At 46.1% G+C, this 23,939-nt stretch overlaps 1 protein-coding gene and 3 non-coding genes across 10 annotated transcripts in view; all 4 read right to left on the bottom strand.

Moving 5' to 3' along the window:
• LOC134949089 (PABIR family member 2-like) overlaps positions 1-23,939 on the bottom strand; it is a 62,330-nt gene that overhangs the window by 4,999 nt on the left and 33,392 nt on the right. For 2 of the 7 annotated variants that reach the window (XM_063937464.1, XM_063937467.1), the window contains 4 exons: positions 5,444-5,545; positions 4,820-4,905; positions 1,838-1,899; positions 1,391-1,484 (listed from right to left, as the gene is read on the bottom strand). In XM_063937464.1, coding sequence (XP_063793534.1) covers positions 1,391-1,484; positions 1,838-1,899; positions 4,820-4,905; positions 5,444-5,545 — 344 coding nt within the window. Of the gene's footprint in view, positions 1-1,390; positions 1,485-1,837; positions 1,903-4,819; positions 4,909-5,443; positions 5,546-23,939 lie in introns of all 7 variants that reach the window. The other 5 variants (XM_063937463.1, XM_063937466.1, XM_063937461.1 and 2 more) reach the window with 3 other exon arrangements.
• Positions 1,629-1,769, bottom strand: LOC134953876 (small nucleolar RNA U109). Its single transcript, XR_010185840.1, has one exon. It is a non-coding gene; the product is annotated as a small nucleolar RNA U109 (small nucleolar RNA).
• Positions 3,837-3,973, bottom strand: LOC134953875 (small nucleolar RNA U109). Its single transcript, XR_010185839.1, has one exon. It is a non-coding gene; the product is annotated as a small nucleolar RNA U109 (small nucleolar RNA).
• On the bottom strand, positions 5,131-5,267 carry LOC134953874 (small nucleolar RNA U109). The gene has a single exon (XR_010185838.1). It is a non-coding gene; the product is annotated as a small nucleolar RNA U109 (small nucleolar RNA).

The raw sequence follows: 23,939 nt of genomic DNA, 5'->3' as shown, positions 1-23,939 counted from the left end.
CATCAGGTCTATGAATGGATGACCCGAACGTTCCACCAGTTGATTGAAAACCTTCTGGTGGAAAGACCATTCACCGGGGTGGGTGTCCTGATGGCTAAGACCCAGGCGGGAGTCCAACCAGTAATGCAGTTGGCTTGTCAGATGGGAGGTTCAGTAGCCACCCATTGCTGCCTTCGTTAGGATTTTTCAACATGTGAGGAGGAAGCGTGAACTTGAGCTGAAGGTTGGAATTGTGTACGTGGCTGCTAAAGTGATGAACTTATCCAGTTCAGGGCCAAAATGATCTTACCATTGAAAGGGAGAGATTCCAAGGCTTTTTTGATTGTCAGCTCTCCAAGTGCAAAGTCAGAGGATTCTCCTGGTCGCCAATGCCAAAGCTGAAATCGGAGCTGAAAGACTTGAGTCCAAAGACGCCTCTACCAGATAGGCTGCTGGCACTCTGACACATTGCACAGTGGACAGCAGGTCCTTCAGAAGAGAGGGAGGCACCACCAAAGGACCCAGAGGGGGCTGCCAGGACAAAGCTAACTGCCTAGTCAATTCTGCTACAGCTTGGGAGGAGCTAGCCACCCACGATAGTTCTTGCAGGGGGCTTGCTACCCGACGTCTGGGCTGCGGTGCCACAGGAACCACACAGTCCACCATGGCCTAATTTTACAGGAAAGGAACCTAGGGGTGGTTGGTGTGCTATAGAAGATCTATATGCATTAGATTCACAGTCATCAGATCGACAGGTACAAAAGGTAGCCCCCCTTTTTTTGCATTTTTGGGGTTAGTGTGGATAGTTTTGGCATCTAGGACCACCAATTGTTGAAACCATTCCCTCGCCACGTTTTGGGCATGTGGTCTCGCTTCGCTCGCCGCAAGGATACTGAAGGTTATGATTTGTGACATGAATAGTCAAGGAAAAAAAAAAAAAGAACAAAAAACAAAACAAAAACGTGTCGACTATTGTCATTATCGACCATATGAACCTGCCAAACGTTTAAAACGACCTTTTGTCAATGTCGACCATATAGTGTCGACCTAATGTATGTCGATCAATAGTCCGGATCCCAGGGGGGCACCCTTCACTGAGACAGCTCTGGAACCCCCTCTGTGAGACATGATAGTGTCACAAGAAAAAAAAACAACAATGCGTGTAACCTTACGGACACTGTAGTGGCCAGTAGGAATAAACAAAATTCAAAACTTTCCTTGCTTATGCAGGAGGCAGGTGATAGGGGGGACGAGCCTGTGCTTTCCTGAAATGTTAACCTTTTACTGCCCAGCCTCCTCCTGCATAGCTATACACTCTAGTATTTGCCAATGTCCCCATGACTGTAGGAGATACCAGGTAGAAAACATCACAGGTCACCTTACAAAGTACATACAAAATAGGTCTCCTTACCAACTGAAGTGTGACAGGTGTGCAATATCTGGTGAAAGCATGTGTGTTGTTCCTTGAAATAATCTCTTTGGTTGGGTTTCTATTTCCATTTCAACTGAAAAAGCAAATAAGAATGTTTGTTCAAGGTTCAGACGTCTCTGCAGACACAAAACTAATTTCGTTTTCTTTCTTTTTAATTCTCCAGTAAGAGAAACATGAACCGACAGCAAGTTTCAATCCTCCTGTACAACTGTCAGGATAGTGTAGGAGTAATATACTACTACTTAGTCTGTGCTTTAAAACTGGCAGCCCTGATTACTCCTCATATGATTTCTCTAGCATGACCTAGATACATTGATACACCATGGAGCGGGGCACAAGAGTAACATCCATCATGCACAATTAGAACAGTCTACACTGGAGACAGCTCATAAATACAAGGAATATTCAGCACAGGCAATGGCGTACCTTTTCTCTTTATGGGACCAAGCGCACTTGGTCGTATACAGTTGATAGGACTCTGGCTCCTCCTGCTAGTGAAAAAGATCAACATTTTAAAATTTTAGGGGGTAGGGGGAAAAAAGAAAAAAAAAAAAAGTATTTTACACTTTTAGGTGTTTTTTTTTTTGGAAAACCACTGAAAAAAGGACTTCATGAGTCAATTCCTTTCTCTCTACAGTAGATGGGACATTTACAAAAAAAAAAAAAAAAAGTGGTTCCCCCTCTCAGAAAAAAAATAAAAGGAAGACTAATGGCTGTGGTGGAGAACAGCTTTGGTCAAATGGTAAGTGTGGAAGTGGGAGCTGTGCAGTAACTCTAAATATAGGTACACAATAGACGATTTTGAAGTAAAGAAGATAAAGATTTTCCTTGAAATTTCCCTAGGTGCAGAAAGAGAGAGAGAGCATACACACTGAACGATATAGTGAACAATATTGTTCAGCTACGTGACCCCTCCCATACCTGAACATGCAGTCATGAAAGATATAACCTAAACTGGACTGCATGTTCAGTCGATAAAGATATATGATAACAACCCGCAGGAGCGCGCATTGTAATCATACATACTTGACGATATGCACGATAATATCTTTATCGCGCATATCCTTCACTTAAATTGTCTAGTGTGTATGCCCCTTAACTTGTGAAAGAAATAGAAGGAAAACTATGAAGTGACAAAACACCCTCATGCAGTAGTTAAAAAATTAAGTAATATGTTCTCTAAATAAATTAGTCAGGAAAGCAAAAATTGGGAAACCTATCCAGAATATGATGTTTTAGGCAAAAGTCCACACCGGGAAATGTAGAACTGGTCATAGGCTGTCTAAGGAGCATATTAACAGTTCTGTGAATGAAGAAAGTCATCCTTTCCCTAATTATCTGTTATTTAAAGTCCTTAATCATCGTTATTAAATGTATACCAGATTTAACTTCAACTAAACCATCCGATAGCCCTTAAATCCAAACAGACAGTCCCCCTAGCCATGGGAAGAACCAAATACAGTCATATGGGTCCAATGTCACCTCTAATAAATCCAATGCTTAGATTAGTATCACTGAACACTTACCACAGAAACATATCTCCCCACCCTACATTGACAAAATGTACTAGATTATATAATCGAACACTAAGCAATAGTTCCCTCCTATTACAGCACATTAAGGTATAGGAACTAGAATGCCTGATCTCACTGTGGCTCTCAATACAGAGCTCTGAAATCTCATCCATAGAGATCTACTGCAGTGACATATAAGGCTTACGTATGCGGGGTTCCCTAGAAAAACTGTTTTTAGGTTCCGTAATGATGGGTGGAGATGACCAGGGGTCCACATACATTTGCTGTATCTGGAGGCCAGGATTTATTAAGAAGTTTTCTAGAAGTGTGCTGCAATATAATCAGACATTTTTGAACTTTAAGATAGACACACAGCAAATGCTGAAAGAGCAAAAGCTGTCTACAACCCCTAAATGTTCCTGCAAGTCCCTCAAAGTCCTAATACAAACACAAGGAAGATTGTAAATCTTCCAATTTGTGCAACCAGTGAGCGCTCTATAAATCCAGCCTCATTTTTATCATCTCTGGCTGTTCCGCCAGACTCTTTATTTAGTGGCCAGCTCTCCTATTGTTTTTCAAGCACCTGACTTGGAAACTGTTGTACCTGCCGCAACCTTTGCTCTTTCCATGATTTATATCTCCTACTCAGCAGACATATCTATCTATTTAACTGTATGCAATCCAAAAGGATACCAGAAAGCTTAGCCTGAAGCAGCTCAGCAGCTTTACAATAGGAAATAAGATGGACGTATAGACCCGTGAATGCTACACATTGGTTCTAGTGTTTTAGTTTAGTGATACTTTCAAATGAAACATACGATCAAGAGTAGATTATCTAAATATTGCAAATACATAAGCAACTGCATAAAACAAAAAAACACATACACAAAGATAATAATTTCTGTTATTATTACTGTAGGGGTAATATACTACTACTCAGCCTGTACTTAAAAGTCTGGCAGCCCTGATAACCCCTTGTGATTATATTGCATGTATAGAGGAAATATGTCCTATGGGAGAAAGGACACAATAATAATCCAACATGCAGGAGCCAAGCCTCATTCCACATTATACCAGAAGACCTTAATGATCACTAGGATTGGTTATACAGATAGCACTGGATGCTAAGCACTGAAACCAATGTTATCACTTACACAATGGTCTTAAAACTGCATCAAAAGGATTTTTATTATTATTCCATAATAATTAAGTTGCTACAGTGTATACTAGCATGTTGGGGCAATGAAATACTTCTCCAGTGCAAAGACAACTGCTCCAAAAAGCTCCCGTCTCCGCGATACTTAACACAGGTTGACTGCATCGCTGATTTGTGTACGGCCAGGACCAACCTGGATATGTACGTGCACATGGGTGACCAGAGTTCACACATGCGGACCGCCACAACCCAGACGTCTTTCCCATAAGAAAGAACAGGGCTCCAGGAAACAATGACATCTTAAGATTGTATAGGTTCCACCAATCAAACTCGGAAAACTTTTAGCTTTCGGTCTGCTGAATATGGAGCCACCACATTAGTCCCCTAATAGTGACTTGTCCCATTACAAAAACATGCTGAAAGAGTAATGAGCCTACTCGTGTAAATGAATAGGCCCCTAAGCCATAAAATGTACACTTGTCACAATGTTTTCACGTTATTAGGAGTCATTTTGCAGCTTTTTATTACTGTGTTTCGTACCTTTGCTCTATATGGCGCTGCAGAACTTTCTGGTACACTTACTATAATTAGTTAGCATTTTCTGAGGCTAAACATCTGGCATCTTCACAACAGTAGCTGCATACAGTGCATCCGTAATAAGATCTATGTATTTATCAAAATGGTTTCTTATTCCAAAACATACTTCAATGTTTCGGCAAGCCAATATGTCATACTTACGTTGTGAAGCGTCTTGTAGGGCTGGGGACAGGGCTGGGGGGTAAGCCATTACTACTCAAACACATTTGCAGAGAAGGAGAGAAACACTGCTGTGGGTGACAAAGTGACAATTACTGTAAGTACAATTAAGTCTCTTGCTCTGTTCTGATATCAACATATGATATCCGGACAGAACTAGTTAAGAGGTTTCATCATAAACCCTTGTGCTGGTTATACAGTGCTAGAGCCAGCTTAGTGTATGAGCAGATCAAACAAGTTCACTGCAAAATGCACGCACACATCTAAAGTGCTAGTAGATTTCTGATTACTATTAATGTAGGGGTAATATACTACCACTCAGCCTGTACTTAAAAGGCTGGCAGCCCTGATTACCCCTTGTGATTATATTGCATGTAAGGATAAAATGTGTCCTATGGGAATAAAGGACACAAACAAAACCAACATGCACAATTACAGCCAATATTATTAAACGGGCTACACTCCTTCCACAGAGGGCAATATAATACTGATCCCTAGGATTGGAAAGGAATATAGCAATGAGAACGTAGGCTCTATAAACAAGTGGTCACATTAACACATACATTACTGAAAAAAAAATATTGATAATTTTATCTTACATATTACCTTCCCTATTCCTCGGGTAGGCGATGGAGCGGGTGACACAGGGGCAAAATCGACACGCTTTGGGGATGAAGGTTTATCCAGTTTGTCAAAATCATTATCACTCTGTGAAGGAAAAAGTAAAAAGCAAATAAGGACTAAAAACAACAGAAAAGCAACTTGTAACAAAAAAAAAAAACACATTTTTTTTTTTAAAACATTGCAACACAAAAACCACTTTGTAATTGAATATTTTTTGCAGACGTAAGTAGTCATTAATTAAAACTAAATATCAGTGGATCGTGTCTCAGGACACGGAGCGTCTCGATGGATGGGTAAAGAGCTATATTATATTTACTTGCAGCATTAGAAAGAGCCCTGACTAGCCCCAGTCGCGTGGTGCTTGATGCGAAAGCCACTCCGGAGAGTGTCAGAGGACGCCAAACTGAAATATTGTGACTGAACCCCTTTATTCCCATCCGTTCTGCATGTTATGTCAAACTGCAATTTAAATAACTAAAATAATGGGCCATGTGCATTCACATATCATGCCAGACTGATGGATGTCCCGAAACGCAGACATAAAAACATAGGGCTGGATGTAATGACGCCTGAGATTGCCAGAGCTTCCGATATGCCGGCATGCCACTTTAAAAATAAAGGTTCGAGATCGGCCGACATCCTGCACCTGCGATCTTGGGCGTAATTACATCCGCCACAGAATATGAAGGCAGATAAGAACCACTTGGCCCATCAAGTCCGTCCTCAGATATATTGGAGATACAGAGGCACATATCAGATAGACACTATACAGAATATACAGCATAAGGTAAATACATAGATAGATATACAGATAGGTATATATGGAGGTAGATTAGATGGATATGAGATAAGCAGATTTGAGGTAACATAACACTACACTTAACGGTACAGTCATGTAGGCTGGCCCGCAAATAACAAAAATCCAGCCCAACTGGTACAAAAAGTCAACATGACAACGGTCAACACATGTCTCATCTATGTTTCATCATATGTGACCACAATCAGTGGAAATGTGTAAGCTACCCACACTGTTTGGCAAAGGTGGCTCACGTGGATAGTGAATCAAGCAAAGGTCTGGAAAACGTGCTTTAAAAAAAAAAAAAAAAAAAAAGGTAACCTCCGAATCTACAATAAGGAGAAGGAGGAAATCGTAGTGATATATCTACGCTTTTTCCTCATCACTACAAACTGATTGTTCAAATTGTGCGACAAATGTAAAATGTATCAACTCTGTATACTTATGAACATTTGTGTCGGGTTTATATGTTGTTTTAATAAATTTTTATGTTAGTATTTGTTATCTGACGTAATTTATCCGGAGAGTACTGTAAGGGTCCGTTTTTAGGTAGGGCGTTGATATAACTCCCTTGGCGCTATCTCCTCTATTTCGTGTGTGTGTATTTATATATATATATATATATATATATATATATATATATATATATATATATATATATATATATATATATATATATATATATATATATATATACATACATATATACATACATACATACATACATACACACACACACATATTTTAGAGAAAAACTTGTGTTGACGATTGTCATGTCGACCTCAAGCACTGTCAACCTTTTATCCATCGACCCATCATCCGGATACCTTAAAAGTCAAAATGCACGATAGTCTTTAATAGTATTATCCAGGTGGAGATAACTTTACTAGAGGAGTCCCTTTCATGCTACATTCAAAACTAAAGAAGTCTGTAACTCGTTTCTGGCCAATATCAGAACGTATTGCCATTCTACAACTCTGCAACCATGCCCATGGTCCTGATTGGAGTATATGCACCAACAGAGCCAAGCAATGACCAAGACAGAGATATTTTCTATGATGAACTACAGAAAATATTAGACCAGTACCAATATGGAAATCACAACCATACTATGGGGCGATCTGAATGCACAAACGGGCCCTGGCCAGCAGGTTTGGGAAAGAACACTAAGACAATACGGATGTGGTCACCTGAACGATAATGATACAGAAAAAAGTATGAGAAATCCACCTGGGAGCACAATGGCAGCATAACTATACAAAAAACAAATAAATGTTTTACCACATTCCAAATTAACAAAATATATTAAATAAATGGGTATATGCAAAGTACAAGTACCACAACAACTTCCACCATGACAAATGCACACCCAATCATACTGAAGTTTACAGAGCATCTGGAAAGTATTAAGAGCGCTTCACTTTTTCCACATTTTGTTATGTTACAGCCTTATTTCAAAGTGGAATAAAATAAGATTTTACTTACCGATAAATCTATTTCTCGGAGTCCGTAGTGGATGCTGGGGTTCCTGAAAGGACCATGGGGAATAGCGGCTCCGCAGGAGACAGGGCACAAAAAGTAAAGCTTTTTCAGATCAGGTGGTGTGCACTGGCTCCTCCCCCCATGACCCTCCTCCAGACTCCAGTTAGGTACTGTGCCCGGACGAGCGTACACAATAAGGGAGGATTTTGAATCCCGGGTAAGACTCATACCAGCCACACCAATCACACCGTACAACTTGTGATCTAAACCCAGTTAACAGTATGATAACAGCGGAGCCTCTGAAAGATGGCTTCCTTCAACAATAACCCGAATTAGTTAACAATAACTATGTACAATTATTGCAGATAATCCGCACTTGGGATGGGCGCCCAGCATCCACTACGGACTCCGAGAAATAGATTTATCGGTAAGTAAAATCTTATTTTCTCTATCGTCCTAGTGGATGCTGGGGTTCCTGAAAGGACCATGGGGATTATACCAAAGCTCCCAAACGGGCGGGTGAGTGCGGATGACTCTGCAGCACCGAATGAGAGAACTCCAGGTCCTCCTTAGCCAGAGTATCAAATTTGTAAAATTTTACAAACGTGTTCTCCCCTGACCACGTAGCTGCTCGGCAGAGTTGTAATGCCGAGACCCCTCGGGCAGCCGCCCAAGATGAGCCCACCTTCCTTGTGGAGTGGGCCTTTACAGATTTAGGCTGTGGCAGGCCTGCCACAGAATGTGCAAGTTGGATTGTGCTACAGATCCAACGAGCAATCGTCTGCTTAGACGCAGGAGCACCCATCTTGTTGGGTGCATACAATATAAACAACGAGTCAGATTTTCTGACTCCAGCTGTCCTTGCAATATATATTTTTAATGCTCTGACAACGTCCAGTAACTTGGAGTCCTCCAAGTCACTTGTAGCCGCAGGCACTACAATAGGCTGGTTCAGATGAAATGCTGACACCACCTTAGGGAGAAAATGCGGACGAGTCCGCAGTTCTGCCCTGTCCGAATGGAAAATCAGATATGGGCTTTTGTAAGATAAAGCTGCCAGTTCTGACACTCTCCTGGCCGAAGCCAGGGCTAGAAGCATGGTCACTTTCCATGTGAGATATTTCAAATCCACCTTTTTTAGTGGTTCAAACCAATGAGATTTTAGAAAGTCCAAAACCACATTGAGATCCCACGGTGCCACCGGAGGCACCACAGGAGGCTGTATATGCAGCACTCCCTTAACAAAGGTCTGGACTTCAGGGACTGAAGCCAATTCTTTTTGAAAGAAAATCGACAGGGCCGAAATTTGAACCTTAATAGATCCCAATTTGAGACCCATAGACAATCCTGATTGCAGGAAATGTAGGAATCGACCCAGTTGAAATTCCTCCGTCGGAGCACTCCGATCTTCGCACCACGCAACATATTTTCGCCAATTCGGTGATAATGTTGCACGGTTACTTCCTTCCTTGCTTTAATCAAAGTAGGAATGACTTCTTCCGGCATGCCTTTTTCCTTTAGGATCCGGCGTTCAACCGCCATGCCGTCAAACGCAGCCGCGGTAAGTCTTGAAACAGACAGGGACCCTGCTGAAGCAAGTCCCTCCTTAGAGGTAGAGGCCACGGATCTTCCGTGATCATCTCTTGAAGTTCCGGGTACCAAGTCCTTCTTGGCCAATCCGGAACCACTAGTATCGTTCTTACGCCTCTTTGCCGTATAATTCTCAATACTTTTGGTATGAGAGGCAGAGGAGGAAACACATACACCGACTGGTACACCCAAGGCGTTACCAGCGCGTCCACAGCTATTGCCTGCAGGTCTCTTGACCTGGCGCAATACCTGTCCAGTTTTTTGTTGAGGCGAGACGCCATCATGTCCACCATTGGTCTTTCCCAACGGGTTACCAGCATGTGGAAGACTTCTGGATGAAGTCCCCACTCTCCCGGGTGAAGATCGTGTCTGATGAGGAAGTCTGCTTCCCAGTTGTCCACTCCCGGGATGAACACTGCTGACAGTGCTATCACATGATTCTCTGCCCAGCGAAGAATCCTTGCAGCTTCTGCCATTGCACTCCTGCTTCTTGTGCCGCCCTGTCTGTTCACATGGGCGACTGCCGTGATGTTGTCCGACTGGATCAACACCGGTTTTCCTTGAAGCAGAGGTTCTGCCTGGCATAGAGCATTGTATATTGCTCTTAGTTCCAGAATGTTTATGTGAAGAGACGTTTCCAGGCTCGTCCATACTCCCTGGAAGTTTCTTCCTTGTGTGACTGCTCCCCAGCCTCTCAGGCTGGCGTCCGTGGTCACCAGGATCCAATCCTGTATGCCGAATCTGCGGCCCTCCAATAGATGAGGACTCTGCAACCACCACAGAAGAGACACCCTTGTCCTTGGAGACAGGGTTATCCGTAGGTGCATCTGAAGATGCGACCCTGACCATTTGTCCAACAGATCCCTTTGGAAAATCCTTGCGTGGAATCTGCCGAATGGAATTGCTTCGTAAGAAGCCACCATTTTTCCCAGGACTCTTGTGCATTGATGTACAGACACCTTTCCTGGTTTTAGGAGGTTCCTGACAAGCTCGGATAACTCCTTGGCTTTTTCCTCCGGGAGAAAAACCTTTTTCTGAACCGTGTCCAGAATCATCCCTAGGAACAGCAGACGAGTTGTCGGCATTAACTGGGATTTTGGAATATTCAGAATCCACCCGTGCTGTTTTAGCACTTCTTGAGACAGTGCTAATCCCATCTCTAGCTGTTCTCTGGACCTTGCCCTTATTAGGAGATCGTCCAAGTATGGGATAATTAATATGCCTTTTCTTCGAAGAAGAATCATCATCTCGGCCATTACCTTTGTAAAGACCCGAGGTGCCGTGGACAATCCGAACGGCAGCGTCTGAAACTGATAGTGACAGTTTTGTACAACGAACCTGAGGTACCCCTGGTGTGAGGGGTAAATTGGAACGTGGAGATACGCATCCTTGATGTCCAAGGATACCATAAAGTCCCCCTCTTCCAGGTTCGCTATCACTGCTCTGAGTGACTCCATCTTGAACTTGAACTTCTTTATGTACAGGTTCAAGGACTTCAGATTTAGAATAGGCCTTACCGAGCCATCCGGCTTCGGTACCACAAAAAGAGTGGAATAATACCCCTTCCCTTGTTGTAGAAGAGGTACCTTGACTATCACCTGCTGAGAGTACAGCTTGTGAATGGCTTCCAAAACCGTCTCCCTTTCGGAGGGGGACGTTGGTAAAGCAGACTTCAGGAAACGGCGGGGTGGATCTGTCTCTAATTCCAACCTGTACCCCTGAGATATTATCTGCAGGATCCAGGGATCTACTTGCGAGTGAGCCCACTGCGCGCTGTAATTTTTGAGACGACCCCCCACCGTCCCCGAGTCCGCTTGAGAAGCCCCAGCGTCATGCTGAGGCTTTTGTAGAAGCCGGGGAGGGCTTCTGTTCCTGGGAAGGAGCTGCCTGTTGCTGTCTCTTCCCTCGACCTCTGCCTTGTGGCAGATATGAATAGCCCTTTGCTCTCTTATTTTTAAAGGAACGAAAGGGCTGCGGTTGAAAGGTCGGTGCCTTTTTCTGTTGGGGAGTGACTTGAGGTAGAAAGGTGGATTTCCCGGCTGTAGCCGTGGCCACCAAATCTGATAGACCGACTCCAAATAACTCCTCCCCTTTATACTGCAAAACTTCCATATGCCGTTTTGAATCCGCATCGCCTGTCCACTGTCGCGTCCATAAAGCTCTTCTGGCCGAAATGGACATAGCACTTACCCGTGATGCCAGTGTGCAGATATCCCTCTGTGCATCACGCATATAAAGAAATGCATCCTTTATTTGTTCTAACGACAGTAAAATATTGTCCCTGTCCAGGGTATCAATATTTTCAATCAGGGACTCTGACCAAACTACCCCAGCACTGCACATCCAGGCAGTCGCTATAGCTGGTCGTAGTATAACACCTGCATGTGTGTATATACTTTTTTGGATATTTTCCATCCTCCTATCTGATGGATCTTTAAGTGCGGCCGTCTCAGGAGAGGGTAACGCCACTTGTTTAGATAAGCGTGTTAGCGCCTTGTCCACCCTAGGAGGTGTTTCCCAGCGCTCCCTAACCTCTGGCGGGAAAGGGTATAATGCCAATAATTTCTTTGAAATTATCAGCTTTTTATCAGGGGCAACCCACGCTTCATTACACACGTCATTTAATTCTTCTGATTCAGGAAAAACTATAGGTAGTTTTTTCACACCCCACATAATACCCTGTTTAGTGGTACCTGTAGTATCAGCTAAATGTAACGCCTCCTTCATTGCCAAAATCATATAACGTGTGGCCCTACTGGAAAATACGGTTGATTCGTCACCGTCACCACTGGAGTCATCGCCTGTGTCTGGGTCGACCGACTGAGGCAAAGGGCGTTTCACAGCCCCTGACGGTGTTTGAGTCGCCTGGACAGGCACTAATTGATTGTCCGGCCGTCTCATGTCGTCAAACGACTGCTTTAGCGTGTTGACACTATCCCGTAGTTCCATAAATAAAGGCATCCATTCTGGTGTCGACTCCCTAGGGGGTGACATCCTCATATTTGGCAATTGCTCCGCCTCCACGCCAATATCGTCCTCATACATGTCGACACACACGTACCGACACACAGCAGACACACAGGGAATGCTCCTAACGAAGACAGGACCCACTAGCCCTTTGGGGAGACAGAGGGAGAGTTTGCCAGCACACACCAAAAGCGCTATATATATATATATATATATATATATATATATATATATATATATATCAGGGATAGCCTTATAATAAGTGCTCCCTTATAGCTGCTTTGTTATATCAAAATATCGCCATAAATTTGCCCCCCCTCTCTGTTTTACCCTGTTTCTGTAGTGCAGTGCAGGGGAGAGACTTGGGAGCCGCCCTGACCAGCGGAGCTGTGAGAGGAAATGGCGCCGTGTGCTGAGGAGATAGGCCCCGCCCCTTTTCTGGCGGGCTCGTCTCCCGCTATTTAGAGAAATCAGGCAGGGGTTAAATATCTCCATATAGCCTCTGGGGGCTATATGTGAGGTATTTTTAGCCTTTATATAGGTTACATTTGCCTCCCAGGGCGCCCCCCCCCAGCGCCCTGCACCCTCAGTGACCGCGTGTGAAGTGTGCTGAGAGGAAAATGGCGCACAGCTGCAGTGCTGTGCGCTACCTTTAGAAGACTGCAGGAGTCTTCAGCCGCCGATTCTGGACCTCTTCTGACTTCAGCATCTGCAAGGGGGCCGGCGGCGCGGCTCCGGTGACCATCCAGGCTGTACCTGTGATCGTCCCTCTGGAGCTTGATGTCCAGTAGCCAAGAAGCCAATCCATCCTGCACGCAGGTGAGTTGACTCCTTCTCCCCTCAGTCCCTCGTTGCAGTGATCCTGTTGCCAGCAGGAATCACTGTAAAATAAAAAACCTAGCTAAACTTTTTCTAAGCAGCTCTTTAGGAGAGCCACCTAGATTGCACCCTTCTCGGCCGGGCACAAAAATCTAACTGGAGTCTGGAGGAGGGTCATGGGGGGAGGAGCCAGTGCACACCACCTGATCTGAAAAAGCTTTACTTTTTGTGCCCTGTCTCCTGCGGAGCCGCTATTCCCCATGGTCCTTTCAGGAACCCCAGCATCCACTAGGACGATAGAGAAATTCATTTTTCCACTCAAAATTCTACACACAATACCCCATAATGACAATGTGAAAAAAGTTTCGTGATTTTCGCAAATTTATTTAAAAAAAAATCACATGTACATAAGTATTCACAGCCTTTCCCATGAAGGTCAAAATTGAGCTCAGGTGCATCCTGTCTTCACCGATCATCCTTGAGATGTTCCTACAGCTTAATTGGAGTCCACCTGTGGTAAATTCAGTTGATTGGACATGATTTGGAAAGGCATACCCCTGTCTATATAAGGGCCTACACGTGACAGTGCATGTCTGAGCACAAACCAAGCATGAAGTCAAAGGAATTGTCTGTAGACCTCTGAGACAGGATTGTCTTGAGACACAAATCTCCGGAAGGTCCCAATGAGCACAGTGGCCTCAATCATCCGTAAATGGAAGAAGTTCGGAACCACCAGGACTCTTCCTAGAGCTGCCTGGCTAAACTGAGCGATCGGGGGAAGAAGGAGAGGTGACCAAGAACCCGATGGTCACTCTGTCAGAGCTACAGCATTCCGCTGTGGAGAGGAAAACCATTGAGAAGGACAACTATCTCTGCGGCAATCCACCAATCAGGCCTGTATGGTAGAGTGGCCAGACAGAAGCCACTCCTTTGTAAAAAGCACATGGCAGCCCGCCTTTAGTTTGCCAAAATACACCTGAAGGACTCTCAGACCATGAGAAACAAAATTCTCTGGTCTGATGAGACAAAGATTGAACTCTTTGGCGTGAATGCCAGGCATCATGTTTGGAGGAAACCAGGCACCGCTCATCACCAGGCCAATAACATCCCTACAGCGAAGCATGGTGGTAGCAGCATCATGCTGTGGGGATGTTTTTCAGCGGCAGGAACTGGGTGACTAGTCAGGATAGAGGGAAAGATGAATGCAGCAATGCACAGAGACATCCTGGATGAAAATGTGCTCCAGAGCACTCTTGACCTCAGACTGGAGCGACAGTTCATCTTTCAGCAGGAAAACGACCCTAAGCACACAGCCAAGATATCAGGAGTGGCTTCACGACAACTCTGTGAGTGTCCTTGAGTGGACCAGCCAGAGCCCAGACTTGAATCCGATTGAACATTTCTGTAGAGACCTGAAAATGGCTGTGCACCGACACTTCCCATCCAACCTGATGGAGCTTGAGAGGTGCTGCAAAGAGGAATGTGCGAAACTGCCCAAAGATAGGTGTGAAAAGCTTGTGGCATAATACTCCAAAAGACTTGAGGCTGTAATTGCTGCCAAAGGTGCATCAAAGTATTGCACAAAGGCTGTAAATACTTATGTACATGTGATTTCTCAGTTTTTTATTTCTCTAACGTCCTAAGTGGATGCTGGGGACTCCGTAAGGACCATGGGATTAGCGGCTCCGCAGGAGACTGGGCACAACTATAAAGAAAGCTTTTAGACTACTGGTGTGCACTGGCTCCTCCCACTAAGACCCTCCTCCAGACTTCAGTTAGATTCTTGTGCCCGGCTGAGCTGGATGCACACTAGGGGCTCTCCTGAGCACCTAGAAAGTATATTTAGGTTTTTTATTTTCAGTGAGATCTGCTGGCAACAGACTCACTGCAGCGAGGGACTAAGGGGAGAAGAAGCGAACCTACCTAACAGGTGGTAGTTTGGGCTTCTTAGGCTACTGGACACCATTAGCTCCAGAGGGATCGACCGCAGGACCCGACCTTGGTGTTCGTTCCCGGAGCCGCGCCGCCGTCCCCCTTACAGAGCCAGAAGTAACGAAGAGGTCCGGAAAATCGGCGGCAGAAGACTTCGGTCTTCACCAAGGTAGCGCACAGCACTGCAGCTGTGCGCCATTGCTCCTCATGTACACCTCACACTTCGGTCACTGATGGGTGCAGGGCGCTGGGGGGGGGCTCCCTGAGGGCAATAAATAACACCTTGGCTGGCAAATATACATCATATATAGTCCTAGAGGCTATATAGATGTAAAATTACCCCTGCCAGTATTACAGAAAAAGCGGGAGAAAGTCCGCCGAAAAGGGGGCAGGGCTTCTCCCTCAGCACACTGGCGCCATTTTTCCCTCACAGTTCCGCTGGAAGGAAGCTCCCTGGCTCTCCCCTGCAGTCTGAATACTACAGAAGGGTAAAAAAAGAGAGGGGGGGGCACTAAATTTAGGCGCAGTATAGATATTATATATAGATAATATATATAAAAAAGCAGCTATAGGGAAAACACTCATTGATAGTGGGATCCCAGTGTTATATAGCGCTCTGGTGTGTGCTGGCATACGCTCTCTCTGTCTCCCCAAAGGGCTTTGTGGGGTCCTGTCCTCTGTCAGAGCATTCCCTGTGTGTTTGCGATGTGTCGGTACGGCTGTGTCGACATGTTTGATGAGGAGGCTTATGTGGAGGCGGAGCAGATGCCTGTAAATATGATGTCACCCCCTGCGGGGTCGACACCTGAGTGGATGGTGCTGTGGAAGGAATTACGCGATAGTGTCGACTCCTTACATAAAAGGTTTGACGACATACCAAATGTGGGACAGCCGGCTTCTCAGCCTGTGTCTGCCCAGGCGTCTCAAAAACCATCAGGGGCTCTAAAACGCCCGCTACCTCAGATGGTTGACACAGATGTCGACACGGATACTGACTCCAGTGTCGACGACGAGGAGACTAATGTAACTTCCAGTAGGGCCACACGTTACATGATTGAGGCAATGAAAAATGTGTTGCACATTTCTGATGTTACTCCCGGTACCACAAAAAAGGGTATAATGTTTGGAGAGAAAAAACTACCAGTAGCTTTTCCTCCATCTGAAGAGTTAAATGAAGTGTGTGAAGAAGCGTGGGCTTCCCCTGATAAAAAGCTGGTAATTTCTAAGAGGTTACTAATGGCGTACCCTTTCCCGCCAGAGGATAGGTCATGCTGGGAAACATCCCCTAGGGTGGATAAAGCGCTCACACGCTTGTCAAAGAAGGTGGCACTACAGTCTCCGGATACGGCCGCCCTGAAGGAATCTGCTGATAGAAAGCAGGAGGCTATCCTGAAATCTATATATACACACACACAGGTGTTATATTGAGACCGGCTATGGCTTCAGCCTGGATGTGCAGTGCTGCTGCTGCGTGGTCAGATTCCCTGTCAGAAAATATAGATACCCTAGACAGGGACACTATTTTGCTAAACGTAGAGCATATAAAAGACGCACTTTTATACATGAGGGATGCACAGAGGGATATTTGCCGGCTGGCATCCAAAATTAGTGCAATGTCCATTTCTGCCAGGAGAGGGTTATGGACTCGGCAGTGGACAGGTGATGCAGATTCCAAACGACACATGGAAGTTCTGCCTTATAAGGGTGAGGAATTGTTCGGGGATGGTCTCTCGGACCTCGTTTCCACAGCAACAGCTGGGAAGTCTACATTTTTACCCCATGTTCCCTCACAACCAAAGAAAGCAACGTATTATCAGGTACAGTCCTTTCGGCCCAATAGGGGCAAGCGGGTTAAAGGCGCGTCCTTTCTGCCCAGAGGCAGAGGTAGAGGGAAAAAGCTGCAGCATACAGCCAGTTCCCAGGAGCAAAAGTCCTCCCCCGCTTCCTCTAAGTCCACCACATGACGCTGGGGCTCCACAGGCGGAGCCAGGTACGGTGGGGGCCCGTCTCAAAAATGTCAGCAATCAGTGGGCTCGCTCACGGGTGGATCCCTGGATCCTTCAAGTAGTATCTCAGGGGTACAAACTGGAATTCGAGACGTCTCCCCCCCGCCGTTTCCTCAAATCTGCCTTGCCAACCACTCCCTCAGGCAGGGAGGCAGTGTTACAGGCAATTCAAAAGCTGTATTCACAACAAGTGATAGTAAAGGTGCCCCTACTTCAACAAGTAAGGGGTTACTATACCACAATGTTTGTGGTACCGAAACCGTACGGTTCGGTGAGACCCATTTTAAATTTGAAATCCTTGAACACATATATAAAAAAATTCAAGTTCAAGATGGAATCGCTCAGGGCGGTTATTGCAAGCCTGGACGAGGGGGATTACATGGTATCGCTGGACATCAAGGATGCTTACCTACATGTCCCCATTTACCATCCTCACCAGGAGTACCTCAGGTTTGTGGTACAAGATTGTCATTACCAATTCCAGACGTTGCCGTTCGGTCTCTCCACGGCTCCGAGGGTCTTTACCAAGGTAATGGCGGAAAATAGGATTTTGGTACTTACCAGGTAAATCCTTTTCTTTGAATCCATAGGGGGCACTGGAGTACTCTTGGGATATGGACGGGCTTCCGCAGGAAACAGCACTGAATATTTAAATTAGTAACACTCCACCCCTCCATATCCCTGAGCACTTACTCAGTGTTTTTTACTGAGCCGAACAGGAATTAAGAGAGGTTAATAATGGAGTATTACATATAACATAACTGACAATAACGAAGTTAACACATAACGTTACTGACAACTAACAGTTGACACCCTAACCAGCACTTGTAACTTGAACCAGCCGGTGAAAGTGTGTTACCATAAGATCCTCAGAACTAACCACAAGTAGGTAAAACTGCTCTGGGTGGGCGTCCAGTGCCCCCTATGGATTCAAAGAAAAGGATTTACCTGGTAAGTACCAAAATCCTATTTTCTTTATCATCCACTAGGGGTCACTGGAGTACTCTTGGGACGTACCAAAGCTTCCCCCGTGGGCGGGAGAGCTGTTTGGCACTTGTAAAACTAGGCGGCCAAAGCTAGATGCTGATGCCGCAAAAGTATCAAACTTGTAAAAGCGCACAAACGTGTGCACGGGAGACCATGTAGCCGCCCGGCAAAGCTGCGTCGCAGAAGCCCCACGACCAGCTGCCCATGAAGTTCCCACAGAGCGTGTGGAATGAGCGGTTACTGACGTAGGCGGTTGTAACCTAGCATGAAGGTAAGCCTGGCGTATGGTCAGTTTTATCCATCTGGATAAAGTTTGTTTAGATGCTGGCCAACCCATCTTGGCAGCATCATAGAGAACAAATAACGTATCCGTCTTACGAACTGAAGACGTTCGGGATACATAAACGCGTAATGCGCGAACCACATCCAGAGTTCCAGAATGTGCTGTCAACACAGGAACTACTATCGGTTGATTGATGTGAAAAGATGACACTACCTTTGGTAAGAAGGCGGGATTCGTCCGAAGTTCCGCTCTGTCATCATGAAACACCAAATACGGTGGCTTGCATGACAAGGCACCCAAATCCGAAACACGCCTTGCGGAAGCTAAGGCTAAGAGAAAAATTGTTTTCCAAGTGAGAAACTTTATATCCACTTGTTGTAAGGGTTCAAAATATGAAGACTGTAAGAACTCCAAAACCAGATTCAAGTCCCATGGCGCTGTAGGTGGTATGAATGGAGGCTGTACCCTGAGTACACCTTGGAGAAAAGTGCGTATAGACGGCAATAGAGCCAATCGTCTTTGAAAGTAAATTGACAAAGCAGATACCTGCACCTTTAGTGTAGATAAACGCAATCCTCCATCTAAGCCTGTTTGTAGAAACAACAAAAGGCGGCATAACTTGAAAGCTGATGTCGGAAATTTCCGAGCTTCACACCAACCTATATAGGCACGCCATATTCTGTAATAATGAGCTGCCGTAACCGGCTTTCTAGCTCGTAACATGGTTGGTATAACTGAATCTGGAATGCCCTCTCTTCTTAAGAGGGCGGTCTCAACAGCCACCCCGTCAAACGCAGCCGCGCTAAATCGGGGTAAAGAAACGGACCCTGTTGTAACAGGTCTGGACGTATCGGGAGCGGCCACGGATCGTCTGCGAGTAATCCTCGAAGATCCGAGAACCAAGCTCTCCGAGGCCAATGAGGCGCCACTAGTATGACTGTGAGCGACTCTCTTTTGATCCGTTTTAGCACCAGAGGGAGCAGCGGAAACGGTGGAAACAGATACACAAGACTGTACGGCCACGCGACAGTGAGAGCATCCACCGCGACTGCCTTTGGATCTCTTGTTCTGGACACATACTGGGGCGTTTGATGATTGTGTCGAGATGCCATCAGGTCCACCTGAGGATAACCCCATCGCTGAACCAACATGTGAAACACTTCTGGATTTAATGACCATTCGCCTGGGTGAAAATCCCGACGACTGAGATAATCCGCTTCCCAGTTGTCCACTCCCGGAATGAACACGGCCGACAATATCACCTGGTGGCATTCCGCCCAATTGAGGATTCGAGCTACTTCCCGCATTGCCATGCGGCTTCTCGTTCCTCCTTGTTTGTTGATGTATGCGACCGCCGTCGCATTGTCTGACTGCACTTGGACAGGCTGAGAGCGAATCATGTGCACTGCTTGTCGTAGCGCATTGTAAATTGCGCGGAGTTCTAGAACATTTATAGACAGCAATTTCTCGTGATCCGCCCAGAGACCCTGGAGCTGACAATTTTGAATTACCGCTCCCCAACCTCTGAGACTGGCGTCCGTAGTTAGAATTATCCAATTGCAAACTCCGAACCGTCTTCCTGCGGTTAAATTGTGTTCCTTGAGCCACCATAGCAGAGAAACTCTTGCTATTGGTGACAACCTCACTCTGTGGTGAATCTGCAGATGCGAGCCCGACCACTGGGCAAGCACGTTCAGCTGAAATGGACGAGAGTGAAATCTTCCGAACTGAAGCGCCTCGAAAGCTGCCACCATTGTGCCTAACAGGCGAATGCACAAGTGTACCGACACTGTGCGTGGTTTGAGTACTAATTGTACTAGATGGCGTAGCATTTGTACTTTTTGTTGTGGTAGGTAAATCCTTTGATTGACCGTATCGAGAATCATACCTAGGAACTGAAGGCGTTGAGACGGAATCAGATGTGATTTCTTGAAATTTACAATCCAACCGTGGTGAACCAGTACATTGTAAGTTAGCAGCGCATGTTGGGTAAGTATCTGTGGAGACGGAGCTTTGATGAGCAGATCGTCTAAATACGGAACTATTGTCACTCCCAGGGATCTGAGGTGAGCTATCATCACAGACATTACTTTGGTGAATACCCGAGGCGCTGATGACAGGCCAAACGGCAGAGCCTGAAACTGGTAATGGTTCTGGCGTATTGCAAATCGTAAGAATTTCTGATGAGGCTGCCAAATTGGAATGTGTAAGTACGCATCCTTGAGGTCTAGCGCAATCATAAATTCCTTGGTCTCTAACCCCGCAATCACCGACCGTAGAGACTCCATTTTGAATCTGTAGTAAGTTACGTACTGATTGAGGCCCTTTAAGTTCAATATTGGTCTGACTGAGCCATCCGGCTTCGGGACCACAAATAGACTTGAATAATAACCCTGACCCTGTTGGTGTACAGGGACCGGAATCAACACTGCCGAATCCAGTAAGGACTGAATGGCAATTTGCAAAACTGTCCTCTTGTCGTCCGACAGAGGCAAGCCTGTCTTGAAAAACCGCAGAGGCGGCAGACAGTCGAACTCTATTTTGTAACCTTTTAACACTAAATTGCGAATCCAGCCCTCCGCGGATGTGTGGAACCACGCCCCATGGAACGTCTGAAGGCGTGCTCCTACAGTTGGAGAACCGAGATGGGCTGGTAGGCCGTCATGCCACTGGCTTGTCGGTAACCTTAGCGTCTTGGCGAGTTGTGTTGGTTTGATGGAAACCACGTCCTCGACCACGTCTAGCAGGCGTGGCTGATCCTCTGCCACGTCCTCGAAAGGGCTGAGATCTAAAGGATTTGAACGAAGGTCCAGCGTACCTTCTTCTTGGCGCAGGTGGAGGCACTGGTAAGAACACAGACTTACCTCCCGTAGCCTCCTTAATCCATGCGTCCAATTCTGGACCAAACAACTTCTTGCCATCGTAAGGCAACGCCTCTATACTTCGTTTGACCTCTGCCTCCGCTTGATAAGTACGCAGGTAGAGTGCTCTTCGTGCCGTAACTAGCGAAGATGAAATACGAGAAGTGAGCTGACAGACTTCAGTAGACGCTGTACAGAGATACTCTACAGCCTCAATCATTTGATTTACCTGAATTATCAGGTTTTCGTCATGTAAAGCAGATTTGAGTTCTGTAAGCCATATTATGAGCGCCTTAGTGACCCAAATGCCAACCAATCCAGGTCTTAGCATCACACCTGCTGCTACATACATGGATTTTAGCATAGTTTCTATCTTACGATCTGAAGGATCTTTAAGCGTAGTAGCTGATGGCACTGGTATGGTTAATTTCTTGGTAAGCTTTGACACTGAAGAATCAACTATTGGTGGATTCTCCCATGTACACGTTACCGAGTCTGGAAACGGATAACTAGACTTAAATCTGCGAGGTATAGAAAACCGTTTATCTGGATTCTGTCTTGTTTCTACTAACATCTGATTTAGAGAATCCGACACAGGAAAACTTACTGGCGTCTTCCGTCGTTTAGTAAATACGACCTGATCATTGGTGAGAGGCTGCTCAGCTTCAGGAAACCTTAGCGACTGCCGTACCGCTCTGATGAGATCATCAATGCCGGAACTGTTAACATCCTCGCCATCTGACTCCACTTCGCCCTCCTCCCCCTCATCGTGTTCCGTGAGGTCTGGGATGGAATCGTCAGAATGCAACATAGCAGACACTGGAAAATCATAAGACATATGAAAATTATCCCGTTTGCCCAAAATGGATTTGGACCGTACGCAAGGCTGAGACGCCTCCGGTAGTTCTGGCGGTCTCACCCTAGACTCAGATCTTAACGTTTCTCGCTCCAGACGAGCAGCGGTCATTTCTGTCTGAAATTTCTCCAGTACATTTACTAACATACCCCACGGAGGGTCCGGTGAGGAAATTGGTTGCAAAACCGGAGCAGAAATGGTATTCTGAACGGAATCCACAAAACATACGTTACATGTGGTAGATGCATCCGGTAACACACTGCCACATACTTTGCAAATATGCTTTTTAGTTTTTGCTGGTGCCTTACTCATGGCGACAGACAATACAATACACAAAAAACAGACACCTGCACGACTCAGTAAAATAGCAATAAGGTGGCTCTGTATATATATCTGGCCCAGTGCAATACACGTGGCCAGTACTAAGAAATTTGATCCCAAATTCCCACTAACACCCCTGCGCCTTCCGGTGGTGTAGAGATGTAAGGCAGGAACGTTCTGGAATCACAGCAGGAAAACACAGGAAGCATGTTAAAAATGTCTGCCCTGCTAACTTATACATATAATCACCGTGCTGGTACAACTTTCACTGATTATACTGTAACAAACTCCTCTGCTGCTGCAGTATTTCTCTGCGACATTATTATTGTCCCCCCTGTAATGGCTGCCTGCTCTTTTAGCTTATTACAGCGGCAGCGCAGCGTGTGGGCCCCCAGCGGGTATCGTAGAGCGCTATGTGCCTCGTGTGTCCCAGCGGTGGCCTCGTGTATAATAGCGGCGTCAGCTAATCAAGGTAGCGCTGCGGCCTGTAAGAATCGATCAGCGGTGCCTGCACGGAGGTCTGTGGCCGAACATGCGGGCGCCTGAGCGGGGAGAGCCGCGGTGCCCGCACGGAGGTCTGTGGCCGACCGTGCGGGCGCCTGAACGGGGAGAGCCGCGGTGCCTGCACGGAGGTCTGTGGCCGACCGTGCGGGCGCCTGAGCGGGGAGAACCGCGGTCGAACGTGCGGGCGCCTGAGCGGGGAGAGCCGCGGTACCTGCCGGAGGCTGAGAGGGGAGAGCCGCGTAACAATCCCTCTGCCGTCACCAAGCACTATGTCCCCACACGTCGGGGCGGCAGCGGGAGCTGACCGCCCCGTTTCACATACCTTACTCCTGCAGACGTGCGGAGGCTCCGACGGGGCTTTTCAGTAAGCGCCGGCTAGCCAGTGCAGGAGGATGTGAGGGCTGTGAGGGAGCTCTTTCAGAGAGGCCCGACACGCCCGTGCTGCTATCAGCAGCTGCACGATCCCTGACCCTGCCTTTTGGAAGGGGGAAAGGGATGTGTTACAAATAGTAGAAAAAATAAAAATAAAAATAAAAGTTTCTTCAACAAAACCGTGACTTCAGGTATTAAGCTGCTACCACGTTCAGCACAGAAAAAACACTGAGTAAGTGCTCAGGGATATGGAGGGGTGGAGTGTTACTAATTTAAATATTCAGTGCTGTTTCCTGCGGAAGCCCGTCCATATCCCAAGAGTACTCCAGTGACCCCTAGTGGATGATAAAGAAATGATGATACTCCTTCGAAGGAAGGGAGTTTTAATTATCCCGTACTTGGACGATCTCCTGATAAAGGCGAGGTCCAGAGAGCAGTTGTTGGTAGGGGTAGCACTATCTCGGGAAGTGCTACAACAGCACGGCTGGATTCTAAACATTCCAAAGTCACAGCTGGTCCCTACGACACGCCTGCTGTTCCTAGGGATGGTTCTGGACACAGAACAGAGAAAAGTGTTTCTCCCGGAGGAAAAGGCCAAGGAGCTGTCATCTCTAGTCAGAGGCCTCCTAAAACCAAAACAGGTGTCGGTGCATCACTGCACGCGGATCCTGGGAAAAATGGTAGCTTCCTACGAAGCGATTC

The sequence above is a fragment of the Pseudophryne corroboree genome, chromosome 8, assembly GCF_028390025.1.
Source record: "Pseudophryne corroboree isolate aPseCor3 chromosome 8, aPseCor3.hap2, whole genome shotgun sequence".
Classification (NCBI taxonomy): Eukaryota; Metazoa; Chordata; class Amphibia; order Anura; family Myobatrachidae; genus Pseudophryne; species Pseudophryne corroboree.
Note: the sequence above shows the minus strand (reverse complement) of the source record. Positions and strands in the feature narration are given on the sequence as shown.